At 40.7% G+C, this 17,561-nt stretch overlaps 1 protein-coding gene across 1 annotated transcript in view; it reads right to left on the bottom strand.

Moving 5' to 3' along the window:
* Positions 1 to 131: 131 nt before the first annotated feature.
* col13a1 (collagen, type XIII, alpha 1) overlaps positions 132 to 17,561 on the bottom strand; it is a 105,753-nt gene continuing 88,323 nt past the window's right edge. The window contains exons 34-42 of the mRNA XM_072709791.1: positions 16,766 to 16,834; positions 16,455 to 16,481; positions 16,219 to 16,305; positions 13,884 to 13,937; positions 13,315 to 13,368; positions 12,922 to 12,957; positions 9,534 to 9,620; positions 7,181 to 7,219; positions 132 to 4,530 (exon numbers count right to left, since the gene is read on the bottom strand). Coding sequence (XP_072565892.1) covers positions 4,498 to 4,530; positions 7,181 to 7,219; positions 9,534 to 9,620; positions 12,922 to 12,957; positions 13,315 to 13,368; positions 13,884 to 13,937; positions 16,219 to 16,305; positions 16,455 to 16,481; positions 16,766 to 16,834 — 486 coding nt within the window. The 3' untranslated portion in view covers positions 132 to 4,497. The remainder of the gene's footprint in view (positions 4,531 to 7,180; positions 7,220 to 9,533; positions 9,621 to 12,921; positions 12,958 to 13,314; positions 13,369 to 13,883; positions 13,938 to 16,218; positions 16,306 to 16,454; positions 16,482 to 16,765; positions 16,835 to 17,561) is intronic.

The raw sequence follows: 17,561 nt of genomic DNA, 5'->3' as shown, positions 1-17,561 counted from the left end.
GGCTTCCGAAAACCTCTTAACTTCTTTTAAACCTATTTATTTCCGCCCTTTTAATTACAAACAAGTGAGACGTAATCGTTTGGTAACACATACAAAATTATACAAGTACTTATTGTGTAATTGCCAATAGATTCTTTTAATAGATATTTTTTACAGTCAGTCGTTGGCACATAACCATTTCAGCTGCCCTCGGTAAATAAAAAAAGACATTTCTGGAAAAAATATCTATACATATATTTACACTTGATTCGTTAAACTAAATCAACAAAGGACTGTGCAGACAATATTTGTCTACAAAGTAAATTTTAAAAGAAAACTCCATTATGGGTCAATTTCACCAGTTCAGCCTTAACGATGCTGTTTGTGTCACATCGGAAAAAAAGTAATTTAAACCTCAAGTTATTTTCGCTAATTTCCAAATAGACAAACCAGCAAAAGGAAACTACACGGAGTGGCTTAATAATGAAATCACCGGAGTATAGATAAGCATGTCCTACAGTTTTAAAAACATTTTTGATTAAATAACAATAACAATACATGTTGGCAGTGTACTTTTGGTAAATGCAATGGACAGCATTCGATAACAGCATCGATCAGCATGCAGGTCATCACACCGTGCGTTGAAATGCCAACGCACTGACGCTAAATGAATGCCCTCAAATCTGTTCTCAGGTAGTCATATGGAAAAAATGTATACAAAGTATCACACGCCTTTAGAATAATATACACCTTGATCGCTAGACAGTAAATATGGTTTTATGTTTAAGATTAAAAAAAGTTATGTTCAAACAGTATACAGTATGCTGTCTTTGATATGACAGGATAAACAAATACCTTTCATAAGGTGATATAAAAATCATACAAAGCAGAATGCAAACCCTGTGCTGTAAAGTATATTTCAGTTGCATAAATACGTCATATTACATATATCTGTATGTGGCACAGATAATTCCATATAAGATATAAAATCAGTGCACTCTCTATCTAAAGGAAACTCAACCGCGAAATGTATGAACGTGAACATTTTTAAACAGGTAATGGACAACCAGTGCATTTTATTCTTGAAATAATCTATAGTAAAATTATTTTTACATTTTTTATAATGAAATTTAAGTTGCAGTTAGTTCCAGATATCTGAGGCACTGTTTACACTTGGTTTAAAAATGTGTCTTAATTGATCAGAACACAAGTGGACAGTCCTAAGTACAAGTATATAAATGACGATCAAGACACATTGTGATCCAATCACTCAAACCAGTTACTGAGGTGGTCTGGGATGCATTTCACCATATACCTTTCTAGTGTAAAGATAAATGAGTCACTGACAAGGACGTCAGAATAAGTGTACGCGGAGCAGTAACTAAATCTGAACACAAGTGGTCAACTGGACGCCTTGGAGACACCTGATAGACTCAAGTGTAAACAGCAGTGTGTCTTGGCTGCCTGTTTATGATCCGATTGATTAAGATACATTTTAAAACCAAGTGTAAACATGGCCTAATAGACACACAAAGGGCACCGATTCCTGATTAGCTACTAAATTAATGTCTAAAAAAAGTCAAATAGCATTCTTAAATTTTGAGATCCACTATATTATAGAGAGCACACTATAAATATAAAATTAAAAAAATCAGAAAAAAAGTAATACAAAATTAAAAAAATACATATATGGTGTATTTTGAGTCGATTCAGTTCCAAATTCTTTCAAAAAACATATTAACATCGTAAAAACTACAACCGCAAAACAGCCCCTTTGTCATTTGATCTGAGGTGAAAGACTTCTGGGTGAAAAGGTAAGAAAAAGGAACCTACGTTTAAAAAAGAAAAGGACATAGATCTGACATTCTGTATGGGGGTGTTTTATGCAAATAATAAGCCAGAAGCAAAGAAAAAATGACTTAAAAGTTTTGATTGGCCATTCATTTGTGTCAGCTAGCCCTGTCTAACACACATTCATTACAAAAGAACATTTGAATTATATTTGTATTTTGTAAAGCTGCATTACAAATGATCATCTCCAGATGCAATCAAGTTTATAAAACTGTATAAAACCAAAATCAGGCCACTACTGAATGTATTGCGTTTCTGCTTTCAACAGCTCAAAAGGGTCCCTCTAATACAGATGTGACAGCTAATAACCTAAATCTTACTGTTCAGTCACACTATACACTATATCAGCCCCATAAACAATAGCTGTACTATAATCTATGTGGTAGAGTTGGATGTTGAATGTGACATATGTACTGTAGATGTACAAATTAATGATAATTTAATAAATGTAGTTAATAATTTAAAAAAAGCCTAAATGCTTGCAGCAATGTAGCATTTGGTTTCGAAGATTCAGTCGTGCAATAAGGTTTTCCAGTTATACTACATGCATTTGGTTTGAATATATTTGGAAATATGGAGATTGACAAGCAGAACTTTTCATGGGATACAGGCGACAGAACCTCACAACATGTGACTGCAGGGTTTGAAACCTCACCTCCAGTTCTGCTTGTAAGCCTTCTCCCACCCGGTACTGTCCAGCAGATACTGTTGTTCCAAGAAAAGGCAGTTACAGTTGTACCCACGTCTACCTCGTCCTTTCCCCTGTTACGATTCATAGCTGAATAATGAACATTTCTACATATTCTGCTAAGACAACAACAAACATTCATTGAGGAAAAGGCATCCTAACAATGCACAACATAGTATTTTCCATTCTTATCTCTGTATCACTATGGTATTAATATAAATAATGATATGCACTTTGGTAAGTCATTCAAGAAAGTTCAAAGAACAGTTGATCAGGAATGCTTCTATGGAAAACATTTTCCAGGCAAAAACTGGCAGATTGTGGGAAGTTGACAGTTAAGTCTGGTGAAGAACTCTGCCCAGTCATTTTAATAATGTATCAATGGCTTGTTCCTAAGGAGTTTCAATTAATTTAATCTATTCTGTTATACTATGAGGTCAGAGTGGACACTTGTCCTAAAAATTTCTGGTACAATACCACTGCAACCTCTTTTCAGCTTGAGACAGAGGGAACATAACATGACTCGAATTAATATTGTGAGCTTCACCGGCATTTAAGTAGTACCACATGTATCATTATAACCAGAGGAAACAGGTTGAAGAAATGGAATAATATTGGTGGCATCAATTCCTTAACATCTGAAGTGAACATGATCTCCCAGATAATGCTGTTTATCGCAGTCTTCAGAAATTCAGTTGGATGTAGGCCTCAGCATCACATATCCTGCATGGTATCGTGCTATGAAATGGCTCGAAATTGTTTGAATGTCCCACTAGCTCATCTGGCTCAACACATCCGGCTGGACCCCCACTACAGAGGTAGAGTAGCAGTCTTACAAAGCCATAGAAGGGCTGGGAAATGGTGAATTGTGGGTCACATTATCCAAACAGGTATGACAAAGGTGCTGATTAACGATGCATCAACCAGGAGCACACTGTTGCTTATACAGTCATATCAGAATAACAGTCCTGTGTATATCTGAGAGAGAGGCATGAAAACAGTATCTATGTCCATATGGTTGATGGCATCAGGACATCAATATTTAAACTGATACAGTAATGCAGTTAAGCCTATGACTATAAGACGGACATGTCAGAATGGATCATACCAAGTTTAGCTGCCTAATTTAAACGAGTGGCTCTTGCATGTCATCACATACAGGGCATAGCTAATAAATCAATAGAAAACTGGGGAGAACATTATATATCTGGAAACTGATTCTAAAAATATACAATAGAGAACATTCACATTTTCTCTATTCTGCTATTATGACGTTGACTGTAGTGTGTGTATGTGCATGTGAGAGTGCCAGTCATACAAACTGGTGTACCTATCCATGTACATTAATGTTATGGCTGAAGCTGTACAGTATATCTGCATATGGTCACATTTTTCTGTTGGATATGTATTGTTGTCAGTCAGTAAATAGTTAAACAAGTGACTTGACAACTGCATTTGCCAGGCCAGTTGGACATAGCAGATTATTAGGTTAGGAATCATCAAAGCACTTTTCAGGTGGAAACATTTGAGCATCCAAGGTGACATCTGCTTGTTCAGTGAGCTGCTCTGAACTGTTGGATCACAGTCTTTACTGTTGGATAAACACAAACAGGAAAGTACACTATAAAAAGTCAATGTTCCTTTCACATAGTGAATAAAAATAAAAATTAAAAAAAGCAATACAAAGGGTGTACAAAACTCAAGGAACAAATTTGTAACCCAAAACCCAGTTGCTCTCTGTATGTGATGTCTTCAAGAAAAAAAATCAGTACAGGGAATTCCTGGCTTTTTTCTTTGGTGATGCTTTAGTCAGTGTTCTCACTGCTGCCCCCATCTGGAGATATCCTGCATTCCAGGCTGCTTGTCAAAAGCTCCCGCACATTGGAAAATCTGCACAAACTCAAAGATACCTTATGATTTCTTCAAGTTTCCTTATATGGCTGTGTGCAAGACATCTTCAAGAAATTCTCCATCCGCTCTTACTTCTTGGCCAGTTGAAAAGGATTCTGACCCTTTTGATGATAAAAAAATTTGTTCAACAGTAGTAGTGCATTAAAAAGAATAACAACACTAGAGGAAAGCTCAGCCATTGTTTATGTTTTTACAAGAGTAAAAATGTTTGAAAAAATAGACTTTTCCTTTATACTTCGTGGATGTTCACAGATATTTAATAAGCCCTCAGTGACAGAGCTGAATGTCTATATGAAGGATTATTTATTTTTATTTTTCAATTTGTTGGAGGTAAGCTTTCCTCTGAGCTATTAAATATGGTTTATGCAACTCATTCAAACATTGCAGTGCATGCGGTTAAGTGAAATACGGTTAACTTAAAACAGTGCAGAGCCAAAATTAAATCACAGACCATTCTCAAGATAAAATTTAATTAACTTCTGAAGACTCATATGACAAGAGTCCAGTACAAATTACCAGGTTTAATCAAAAAGATACTGAATGTGTTACACTGCTCTACGAACAAAACATTGACAACGTGTTTACACCCAAGCTAATCTGCGATCATTACACATGGAAATATTTCAGGAAGAAGTGGTGTATGGCAGATAGTCATTTGCAAATACAAAGGAAGGTTTGTACAGCTAATACCAAAGACTGACATTAAGAATTGCTTCACCACAAAGACTTTTATTCCATGGAGGAGCTGAAAGCACTGTGCCATCAAAAGAAGGAAAAGGTGAGTACGCCAAGGTTCGGTCCAGAGCCAGGTAAGTCTTTCTCACCAACGTGCTCCATGCTTCTGCAAGTAAGTTCTGCCCCAATGTGACGATGATGTCCATGTCTTTACCGCAAATGAATGGCAGTGGCTGAGCACAGGTTACCCCATGGAGCGGCATCGGGCGATTATTCTGCAATCCAGCACTGGGTGAAGTGTCCGGCGATGGTTACACGGTGAAGAAACATAGCTAATGGAAGTATCATTTAATACCACTACTATGTATTCATCTGAAGAAGGACTCAACAATGAACAGGCCTACTCTGACTTTTAAATATCAACAATTCAATGAGGTAAACTAGGACATAGTAGCATAAAAGCTGTTGCAGCAGCCTGCCTCACAGCGAGCAGCATTAAGGCTTATCATCATGAAAAACAATATAAGAGGAGCGTGTGAGTGTTAGGAAGCAGTAAGATGCGCTATATATAATCTGGCAGGAGATGCCATAAGGTATTTACACTTTACCAAGACAAAAAGATGATATATCAAGCTGAAGCTGAAAATTTACTCAAAAGGCTGTAACGGTACCACCCTCCCAGCATCAGTGTAGTACAGGCTGACATGCTGATGTGACTTGAGTTTTCAACCTTACTCTTAATACCTTGGTTGAAGAATTGAACCTTCAGTTCGAGTTGGGGACATCTTAATTAAAATCTTTACCAGAATATACGATTTTTAATTGCAAAACAGACCAATAAATATTTAATATGAAATTCATGAAGGGTTTGGAATAATATTCTCATTAGGTCAAAGGTCATCTGTTGTACAGCACCCTACTGTATAATACTCTACTATGTATGCTTATCAGCAGTGGTGGGCACAGCAAAGTTAGCTTTGATATTCACTAATACGGTAACTGCAAAGAGTAATTTAATAACACTTAACCGATAAGCCATTAAAATATTTAGTGGAAGCTAACAATAATCGCTAACTGCTAACTTTTATTATGACTTTAGCTTTGGTTTGGGTTTTGGCTCTAAAACCCTTAAAAAGATACTTAGAGAGCTAAAAGTTTACCCAAGTTACCAGTGCAAATTCTAGGCAAAATCAGCAGTATCTTGGCCTGGCAGCAACTAACAAGGACTCGGTTAGAGGAGACCCACATAGCACAGCTGTCTGGAAGCTCCCCTTTTTACACCAATGAGTATTCTGGGAGGGGTACTGTCATCTTGAGAGAAGTATTGTCATTCTGGGAGGGGTATTATTATTCTTGGGGGGGGCGGCGTGCTGTCTAAAAACGTTAATTTGTTGTTTCAGAAAATAGATGTACTACGTGAAGTGCCAACCTTTTTCACTTCATCTTTTGACCATTTTAATGAGTTTCATGAAGAATTAATTAGGAACTTTGAACTCCATGTTTCCAGCCTCACAATTCAGTGCAGCATGGTCTAATACAAAACATTATAATCCAATAAATTAGTAGGCAATGTCCCTTCACATTATGCACAAATATCATGCAAATGCAGTAACAGTATACTTCTTAAACATATTGAAATATTGCAGAGGCATAAAAATCCATTACACAAATGGTCAGTAATTAAAAATAAACCGTCTGTACAAAAATTTTGCATATTTCTTTTCTTGTTTTAGTCCCTTAAAAAGCACATAAAAAAAGTACAAAAATAAATATTCTATGTACAATTACACATGCCAGAGTAGGATAAGAATCACTGCAAAAAAAAAAATACAAAAAAGATTAATCCATGCCCTTCACAAGTTAGTCATCAGATCAAAAATTTATCATCCATAAAGTCATAGGCAATGATTCAATAAGGTGCAAGCATTAAAAATCTCCATTGCACAATTTTTACAGTATATGATGACAAGATGGGTTTATATACAATGGGTGGGGTCAAAGGGCAGACTGCATATGCATGCTGTTGTAAATTCCACAAGAAGGCTGAAGCAATCAAAAAAGCTGTATTCCACTTACTTTATTCCAACAGCCTGGAACTGGCAAGCCATCATCACCCTGGCAAAGAGATAAGACACAAGTGAACAAGTGAGCAGGTGTTGTGATCTATACTCATACCAAATGTCAGGACAGCATGCAATCAAGTTCATGGTAAAAGCCCATGGTGAACCTGAGAGAAGATGTGCTGCGTTCAAGGAGTCAAAGTGAGCCATGGCTGTATTTTATGTACAAGGTTTAAAATGTGCTGTATTGTTGGGGTTTACCGACTAGAGTGTAACGTCTAAGACCCCTAAAATCGGCTGATTATCACTCAGTGTTTTGTACCCCTGAGGTTCTTTTGAGTATATCCCACAAAGACCACTGGGATGGAGCAGTACAGTGGCCCTCGACGAGGTGGAAGGCTGTTTGTCTTATCACAACCCCCCAATGCCCACCATCCTCCACTGTTGGATCAATACCAACCGGGCTGCTTCTTTGGCCCACACGGGATTCCCTCTTCACACCCCTCCACATCAGCTTCCAGGGAATTTCCCAGAATGCCAAGCTGTGTACCCCATGACCCAGGTATGAGGGTGACCACAAAGAGAAGTTGATAGCACGTTGTCTAGGTGATGCCAAGAGGCACAAGTGATAAAGGTGGGTAGTGGGCCGGAAACCGGGCAGGACACAGGGGTGTCTGTTAGTGATGGATTCACACACATGACGCTGAGGGATATTAAGCTTTTGCTTCTTCAATGCATTCATATTACTGAAGAGCTTGGAGATATTTCTCCTCAAGTTTTGGCTGTCTTCTTCCTACTGTTAGTCTGTGTTGGGTACAGCACAAGTTTAATTCCTTTTTAGACAGTGAGCATGCAGTGAAGTGGCATTTTTGCAATGTAGTAGGTCAGCTGTGTACAGAGGTGGTTTCCTTTAAGTCCTGTCAGATATTTATAAGAATGACTTGTACTCATTGAACTTTAGTTAGATTAGATTAGTATGGTTCAGTGAGATGTCAAAGAGCTGAACAAACCAAGGACATAAGTAACAAAGGGGGAATACTGGGGAAATTAGCGCCAGCTAATTGTTTAGTGTGGCCATAGCAAACTTTACCCATGTGTGATGACAAAAGTCAGGGCTGGGAAATACCATATTTTAAACATATGACAAAATACTTGAGGTCGAATATTTCTGCATGCTTTAACAAACCATTACAAACAACTATGGCTGACATATTAGTGTATCAGAATCTGCCCAGCCCCAGCTGCTGGCCCCACTCCTGGGCTGAAGGGTTAGGGTTAGGGGCACACAGCCATGCGAGAGGGAAGGGAGAGGACACCCTACCACAGGGCACGGGGCATCCAGCCCGTCCAGGCCCGGTAGACCCGGTTCACCTTTCTCCCCCTTAAAGCCTCGGAATCCCTGTTTGCAAAATCAATGACCGTCAACATCCAGGCATCCAGAGGTCACCGGGGGACATCATGCCCCCCCCCACCCCACGGGGGCAGGCCTGCGCAGTACACGCACTTATGCATGCAGGATGCCCCTGACTGCTAGGAACAGGCTGACAAGGGCCAGGGTTGGGGCATCAGGTAGGTCAAGGATCTAATCTTAGATTTGCTTGGGGAAATATTTTTAGAGGATGTTTTAGAGGGTGATAGTGCTGCGCAGATAGAGGACCTGCACCTCTGATGATGAGGCCATGGACTTTATTCCCAGGAAAACACCAACAATATAACCAGAATTTGGAGCTGGCAAAATAGGCAGAGGTAAATGTAATCTGGGCTATACAACCTATGGATGTATTCTCCCAAACTGTTATGTGAACCCGGAACTGCATTGAGGGCCCATGCCACTTCCATGTTCCCGTCAGTCTCAGTCCTAATCCTGAAAGGGAACCCCTTCCTTAGGTCATGGTCCGTGGTCCTGCAGAGCTGTGCTGCATCCAAATGCACGTGTGTGTCCCTGGAAAATGAGGCTGATGACGGCAGCTGCTGGCTGTCCAACCAGGGCCAGAAGGTACTATAAACACAAGGCCATTTGGACCACAACCGTTCAGGGAGAGTTTGATTAGTTAGAGGCCAAAAAGGAAGGAGACCACAGTAAACCAGCTCTGAAAATGTGTGGGTTGTTTGAATATGGTTGGAGAGAGTGTTTTGTTTATGCTAAATGACTAACAGACCATTTAATGGCATTAAACTGTCTCACCAAAAACACCAAGCATTTTTATTCACCTAGCTAAAAATCTATTTAGGTTATTTATATCTGTTATAATGGTATAACAGGAAAATTGAAGGTTCTGTAGCCAAGTAACCATCTACAGAAAACCATTTACTGACTGGTCCCCTTCATCTTAGGCCCCCAACTGTCACTGAGCACATACTCAACATACCAACGGACACGGGGCATCTAATCCAGGTGCTCCTTGGTCTCCCTTATCCCCTTTGGCCCCCCTGTTGCCTTTCTTGCCCCTCTCTCCCTGCAAATAATAGTGCATTCAGAAAGACAGGGTTCAGACCTCCTCGCTCTGCCAGACCAGATCAGCAGATCCGCCGAGAAGCACCATCACCTACTCGACTCCTTCCAAAAAACACCCAGAGATGTCTCAGGTATTTCAGAAAATAATAAAAAAAAAAAGACAACTAAAATATAGATGTGCTTTATTAAAATGGGAATTTGGCACACAATGTTTTGAAAGTGGCAATTTAGGGGTCAGATGTCAGTGTCAAGGGTGGGAGGGACAAGGGGCTGGAAAGTTAGGAATAGGAAAAGAACCTCATGCTGTTGGTGAGGGGTTCTGCTACATTCATTGCTGTCCCATTCAGTCACTGATTCCTCTGCCTGATTACCAGCTAGCTAGCTGCACTACATGAGTGATTACCTACATAATAACAGCCAAGGCCCTGTGAAAAACAGCTGCATTCACAGATCATAGAATGAACCGTTATATTCAATGTAAAACTGAAGACTAAAAAGTGAAACAGCTCTGAATAACAGCATCATCTATTCTAATAAGTTCATTCAAAGCCATGTTCTGCATCTTCAGAAATGAATTAATGCAACGCATTTATTAAGTACAGCATTTCAGTCTAGGAATCAGAGCATTCCAAATGGCAAAAACAACTTCAGTTACAAGCACAGCCAGCGAACACCTGCAACATCTGTGTATTATTAAGTTAATTTGTGATCAGATTACAAAATTTGAAAATTAAATGGCATTGTATGAAACAGAAAATACAGTAAGTAATGAATTATCAATAATTTCCAATTACCTATTTTTCCCAGGATAATCAGTGAAAAAACTAATTTGTGAGGACTGATGGTATGTCTGCGTAATTGATTGAAAACAGCTGCCAGGTTATATATAGTGAACCCCAAGCTCTCAGCTACTCCTGCCAAGTTCATGAGAACGTCTCCATTACAGATAGACACCCACTACGAAATCCCTTTCATGTTTACAAGGCACCAGGAGGCAATTTAACATGAAAATGCTTCTTTTGTGTGTCAACCTCAAAATTACTCTACAGATATATTTTCCATGTAACCTGGAGGTCACCGAACCTTGCCTAAACTGAATTACAGGTCCTCTCACCAAGGGCATGGGCTTGGGGGATCAAAACAACATAAATATGTCTAGCGTGGCTATTGGGGGTAGACAGAGGTATAATACAGCTAGCCACTACATGATGGTCTCACAACGCTGAGCTTTCTTACAGGAGGCTTGGGTGCGCCACTGCAGCAACACACAAATGTTTACAGAGCATCTGCAGGAGCGTTGAGAGAGCGTTACACACTAGCCTTAGAGGAGGAGGAGGAGGAGATTAATGGTGGGCTGACAGGTGTGAGAGGGCAGGAGAGGAGGATTAACCCAGGCTACGCATTAGAATGTAGAGGAGCAGGAGGCCAGGGGGTGAGAGGGAGAGAAGGCAACCCAGCGAGGAGCCAGGAGACACAGGATGGGGTGCAGGGGGAAGGGGAAGAGGGAGACCTGTGGAAACAGAGGAAGACAGCAAAGAGATAACACGGCAAAGAGTCGTGCATAGTTTTCAGCACCGTGAAGGAGATGCTTGCTCCTTCACAGAGCCAAAAAGCAGGCTTGAAGCCCTAGAGATGGGTCTCTATGACCACCTGCATATTTGTACTGGAGTAAAGCTGTAGAAGGCACCATGGGAGCATGGTGCTTCAAAATCAGAATAAGTCCAAAAGCATATTGTTATACGTTGGCTATTCCCACTACATTTGCATGAATAGTTCATTTGTTATATATTTGGATAGGCAAAGAGTAACATTTGACTTGGTGCTCTGACAAACAATGACATATCTCAACTCTCAGAGTGGGAAAGAGTGCAGATCAATGTTAATGGGACACACACAAACCCAGTGGGACGACAGGAGCTAGTGCAGGCTTAGCATAGAGAAATCACATGTTTGTTGAAAGGTAGGACTGTTCACATGACACTAAATGAGTGTAAAATAAAGGAACATCCCATCTCATGGTTGGGAATGGCCACTGGGGGGAGCCGTTATCTTCAGGCTAATTTCCTGACAACTTCTCAAAGCTAATTATTTATCTGCAACGAGATATAGGTGAACTGTTTTAAAACAAGCTTTTATTGTGTTAAGGCCAGTTATTCTGCTGGTTAAAATGTCATTTTAACACAGTCATCATGCGTCAAGGGATTTAAAACGGGATATAAAGTCAGGTAAACATAAGCCAGGAAGTATATCAGCCAAAATGGAGATGGGCCAGGGTCCAAAGACACAGTGAACCACACTCAGGGGAGCAAAGTGGAGAACATCTGCGTCCCATGATCATTTATAGCATTTTAGTAATAAAGAGGCTGACTAGCCCCCCTTATTATAATTGAGGGGATGGCGGCGATGGGGATCTGGTCTAACTATGCGGTCCTCTTTAGTCAGCAGGACACTGAACTCTACATGCAAACATTACGTATTTCAGCTTTCTGGCACAGCATCAAACAGTGATCGGCCTTTTGAATCCTCTAAGAGTAGCTGCTCTTAGCGAATGAGAGCGCTTTCATCACGCAGACGCGCTCCCCCGCCTTTCCATCATTTACACTCATTTAGCCTCTGCAGAGTTCAGACTAACTCTGATGCTAATCTGAAGTGAAAAGCTGCTGGAAAACAATGAGTTTCACCTTACAGAAGGCAAGGACAGGAAGGTCATTAATCATTCAAAATACATGAATTACAGAACAACTGAATTTCAAACAACTAATATTTAATTCTTTTTACGCATGCTATAATTTTCCCTGGAGTACTGAACAAAGAACTGAAACAAATTTAATACCGGTTAATTTATATTGACCAAACTATGATAACTGAGAATCCACGATGCTCCTTTTCACATGCCTAATGCTTCAAAGCAGCAATGGCACAAATATACAGAGGGTGTGAGTTTTTCCTCAGATAGATAAACACACCCAGATGCCATGACAGAGTTACGCTGCTCATCCAGGCGTGCCTGCTATGTGTGAAGTGACAGCACATTTACAACACTAAAGAACATGCCTCTACCTGAGAAACCACACTAAGGCTTTCCCAGAAAGCCAGCACATGCCAGGAGCATGGGGGATTACAGCACCTGCCCTGCTCTTTAATATGCTTGTTTTTTCATAATTCAAACTTTAATATTTTTATTTCTAAATAAATTCATTTTTTGGCTTGAATTAATGTTTACTTTGAACTCCAGGAAAATTCCCTCAGTAAAATTTATACACTAACGATTGCAAACCAATTACAAAAATGAGTTTTCTTACCCGATTGCCTTTCAGTCCTTGTGGTCCTACTGAACCCTTGAACGCAATGGAAAACAGTGAGATGTTAAACTGTTTATTGGTTCTAATGCACAGATCATGACAGTGCATTAGTCATAAGGACACTGTTTCTTAGCACGGTAATGTTTGCCTTCTGTATCCCTGCTTGTGTCTGTGTACTACTTGTGTATAGAAATCACTTCCCAGATATCCACTTCCTCTCATTTTCTTCTCAGTTTGCTCTCCCTGCTAACAACATGTTTACAGAGAGTCTGAAATGATAAGCAGAGCTGCCCGGCACATCCTCTGTGCACTGGAGGGACAGCCCACCCCGACACAGCTGGACAGGAGGATGCATGTAAGCATGCATTACGTAGAGCAGCTGGACATACTTACAGGGATGCCCTGTAGGCCGCTTGGTCCTGGCACGCCTGAATCTCCTTTGTCTCCCTATGTCAAGAAAAAAAGGACATTGCGAATAATGATATTATATTCATCCCCTTTGGAAAATAGTGTTTTCACCTGACCTGCCTTGCTCTTCATGAGACACACAGACACATATAGAGGTGAGAGCAAGCTTGGGGATCAACGTGCTGGGGCAGCCAGCATTGGGAACCCTGGAGCAGTTGGGTTTATGGGCCTTGTTCAGGAACCAAACAATGGCATCAGTCTGTAGGCCACAGGATTTGAACCAGCGACATTCTGATCACAGACAAACCCTAACCCACACACTGCCATACATTATCTGCATTCTGCCAGCCAGTAACAACAAATAAATGATGGGAGCGCTCAACAAATATTTAGTTTAGTATTACATCCAGCTATACTGCTGACTATAAAGGTATAGTATAGCCTACTGCCTGCTGGATCACAGTTTTTGTTTTGCAAAAAAATAAGTAACTTACATCCCTTACAGCTGATTAGGCTGATGCATGCTTCTGCCAGTGTTAATTAACGACTCTCACCTTTACACCTTTTGGTCCTGCTGGCCCTTGAATGCCCACTGGTCCAGTCAGACCCTTTGAAGTGAAACAGAACCATCAATCAGCTTAAATGTAAAGTAAACTTTGGTTAAATGAGAACAAGCTTATTATACCCTAGAATCAGAGGGGGAACTGAACAGAGGAGAATTTCTTAATTGGTGTGTTTTAATTTATACCATTTTCAAGAACACCAGCCTTCTTACGCTGGTGAACTTTAAACATGACACGTTAGCATGTTACTAAGAGCCATGTTTTGAGGAATTTATAAACACATTCATAACAAATAGCAATCCATTCATAAAGTATTATAAACATGGCTATAAATATTTATGACAAGGCATAACACATTATAGCCATGTTTATTACACATTATGATTGCCTTAGGCAGCTCTCATGTATAATGCACTATGGATACCTTTATAATGCATTAAAATGGTTCGTATAAGCATTAAGAATGCTTTCTATTGGAAATTACTAAAAACATGGCCTTAAGTAAAGTGTTACCCATGACACTTATACTATCATATTCTCTTCTCATTTTAACAGCTAATTACCAGCCTTTAACCTCAGGGAAATGTGTACATATAACACTGATATATAGATATATTGCATCATGCAGTCGTATCCCAGCATGCTTCACTGTTACGTAACAATGGAAAGAATTTACAATGGCACAGAATATCTGCATTAGGAAATTTCACTCTGATTCACGTGCTGTTTTTGACATACCCACCTGACAAGTCTAAGGTTTTGGCTTTGGCTGAAGGTGATGTCTGGTAGCTCAGCCACAGCACACCACCTCCGATAATGCATGGACAACCTCCACATACAATTGCTGTTTCCAACTTACAAGTCATAATGTTCAAATTACTGCCCACTGTTTGAATGTGGGCAAACACGTGACTCAGTGTGGGACCAGTGTTGCCCATGCTGGGGCAGACTGAACGGGTGTCTGCACCAGGTCTCCCCCAGGGGGTCAGAGAAGCGGGCCTCTCTGCAGGAGAAGAGGCCCAGTGCAGGAGACAGTAGGCCGAGAGACATGCATGTAGATGAACGGGCAGACATACAGGCATGACGACTGACTGCATGCATGTAGACAGGCAGGCAGATAGGCAGAAGCAGGGCGGGGGCATGGGAAAGTGGGGGGGGCGTGGATGTGAGCCACTCACCACTGGACCAGGCTTTCCGTCTAAACCATGAGCCCCCTGGACAGTGTGTAAACAGTTAGACAGGAGAGATGGTGGGGTGGGGTGGGGGGGGGGGGATGGGCAGGGGTGTGTGGGTAGGGGTGAGTGAAGCAGTGACTGGTAGAACTTACAAACACCTCCTGATTGGGTGACCAGGACTGCATATTGGTGATGAAAAAACCAACAGTAACTCCTTTTGAAAAGTGTTGTGTTCTACATGAGTATAAATAGCAGTGGGTTGTGTGAAATTTTACAGGAAAAGAAACAATAAATTACTGCATATTGCTGGTATGTTTAATACAGTAAGGACCAATTAAGGAAGCTGAAGCTTTAGTTTTAACAATTTACCATCATAGTTAACAGGATAAACTGTAATCCAGTAGCGGTGAAAAGGCTCAACGGTATCTGATAGATTGGATTTGTTTTACATCAAAAGGAGTTACTGTACCATTGATGGAGTTACTTTTAATTGATCAATGACCTTTGACAATGCACAGATAAACCATACATCAACAGAAATGGCTCCACCAGGAGCGTTCAGCATGTCAACATGAAACGTCTACATTTTACACAATGCTAAGGAAATGAAATTAAATGCCACATATTTCCTCACATCTGCCTTTAAGTCACCACATCTTGGGTGACCATCAAATATAGTCACGTGTATGGAGTACTCGAGAGTGTAGATTTAGTATGTTTTCTGGGAGGAGCTGAAATGCATACAAGGCCACTTTCAGTTGGTTGATTGTTCTGTCACTACACTCATGGTGGAGTTGCAGTAGTATTCTGGAAGTTTTAGAAGACTGGCAGCAAATCATCAGCTCCGAAACTGCTCTTTGAATCAAGAGAAGCAGAGAAAAGTCCTGCTGGAGCCCGAAACTCTGAATGAATGAACTTTAATTAGCCAGTGAGGAGCAAAATGGGCTTAATTTTCATTACCAACATCTTTGGCAAAATAACTATCCACGCTCCTTAATTACCTGGGTTCTCAAGTTCTTGGTACAAAATAAAGTACAACAGACAGCACAGGCAGTTAGCTGTGTCTTAGCTTACTGCTAAGGGGCACTCGCATTGTTAATAGTCCGTAAAGCAGCCTAGCGGAAGCAGAGGCATACAGGGTCAATACTCACAGGCAATCCTAGGTGTCCTCTGTCCCCCTTGTCTCCCTTCAGCCCAGGTCCTCCCTTCTCTCCCTTCATGCCAATGCCAGGCTCCCCCTGGAGCACATAAAATAGAGCCTCTTTGAGTTCTGCATGTAGACAAAACAAAAGTAGACTTTCGATATGTCATAAAATGAATGGGCAAAAGCACAGATGCGTCTTGACATCAATAATACAGCACAGATTGGGCTGCCATCATCTCTTACCTTTAGACCCAATAGTCCTGAAGGCCCCTGGAATGCGCAGAAATGGATTAAAGAAGGTTGCCAAGATGAAGATGACATCCAGACATACCAAAAAACCACTAACCAACTTTAACATGTCCCACAAGTGCCTTTATGGTATGAATATCCACATTGTGCATGAACACAATGCACAATGCCTGCACATGCATGTATACATGTGCAGGGAACCCTGGGGTCATTGGCAAAATAAGGAAAAATGCATAAATGGTCATGAAACTCCTCCCATTGGTCCTTACAGCAGAGAGCATAGTGAACTTGCTGTTCATACTCACCATAGGACCGACCGGACCTTGAGGTCCTGGGGACCCTTGAGACCCGGGAGGTCCGGGTGGCCCGTACACCTGCAAAGCAGTAACAGGTCAGGTCTTCTGAGTCTGTGTACCATCTTACAGGACTGTACTAATCCTCCATTTACCACCTAAAACCCAGATGTGAATTGTCTGTCTGTTCTTGCAGAAATGCCACGTTACATAAGAACATAAGAAATTTACAAACGAGAGGAGGCCATTTGGCCTATCAAGCTCGTTTGGGGAGAACTTAACTAATAGCTCAGAATTGTTAAAATCTCTGATTTTCGTAAGACATTCCTCTAAGACCAGGAATCATTCTCGTAGCCTTACATTGCACCCTTTCCAAGGCAGCAATGTCCTTCTTAAGGCATGGTGACCAAACCTGCGCACAATATTCTAGGTGGGGTCTTACCAAGGAATTATATAATCGTAGCATCACCTCCCTTGACTTAAACTCCACACACCTAGCCAACATCCTATTCGCCTTTTTTATTGCTTCCCCACACTGGCGAGAGTGGGACGTGGAAGCATCAACATACACACCAAGGTCTTTCTCGTAATAAGCTACCTTTATTTCAGTGGAACCTATAAAATATCTGTACTTTATATTTCTGCTCCCTGCATGAATTACCTTACATTTATCTATGCTAAATTTCATCTGCCAGGTATCAGCCCAGTCGCTAATTAAATCAAGATCCCGTTGTAGCCTCTCTGCTGCTAGATCAGTATCTGCTACACCACCCACCTTGGTGTCTCTGCAAATTTAACCAGTTTACTG

The sequence above is a fragment of the Paramormyrops kingsleyae genome, chromosome 3 (genome assembly GCF_048594095.1).
Source record: "Paramormyrops kingsleyae isolate MSU_618 chromosome 3, PKINGS_0.4, whole genome shotgun sequence".
Taxonomy (NCBI): Eukaryota; Metazoa; Chordata; class Actinopteri; order Osteoglossiformes; family Mormyridae; genus Paramormyrops; species Paramormyrops kingsleyae.
The sequence above is the reverse complement of the archived record's forward strand: the minus strand, read 5'-3'. Positions and strand labels throughout refer to the sequence as shown.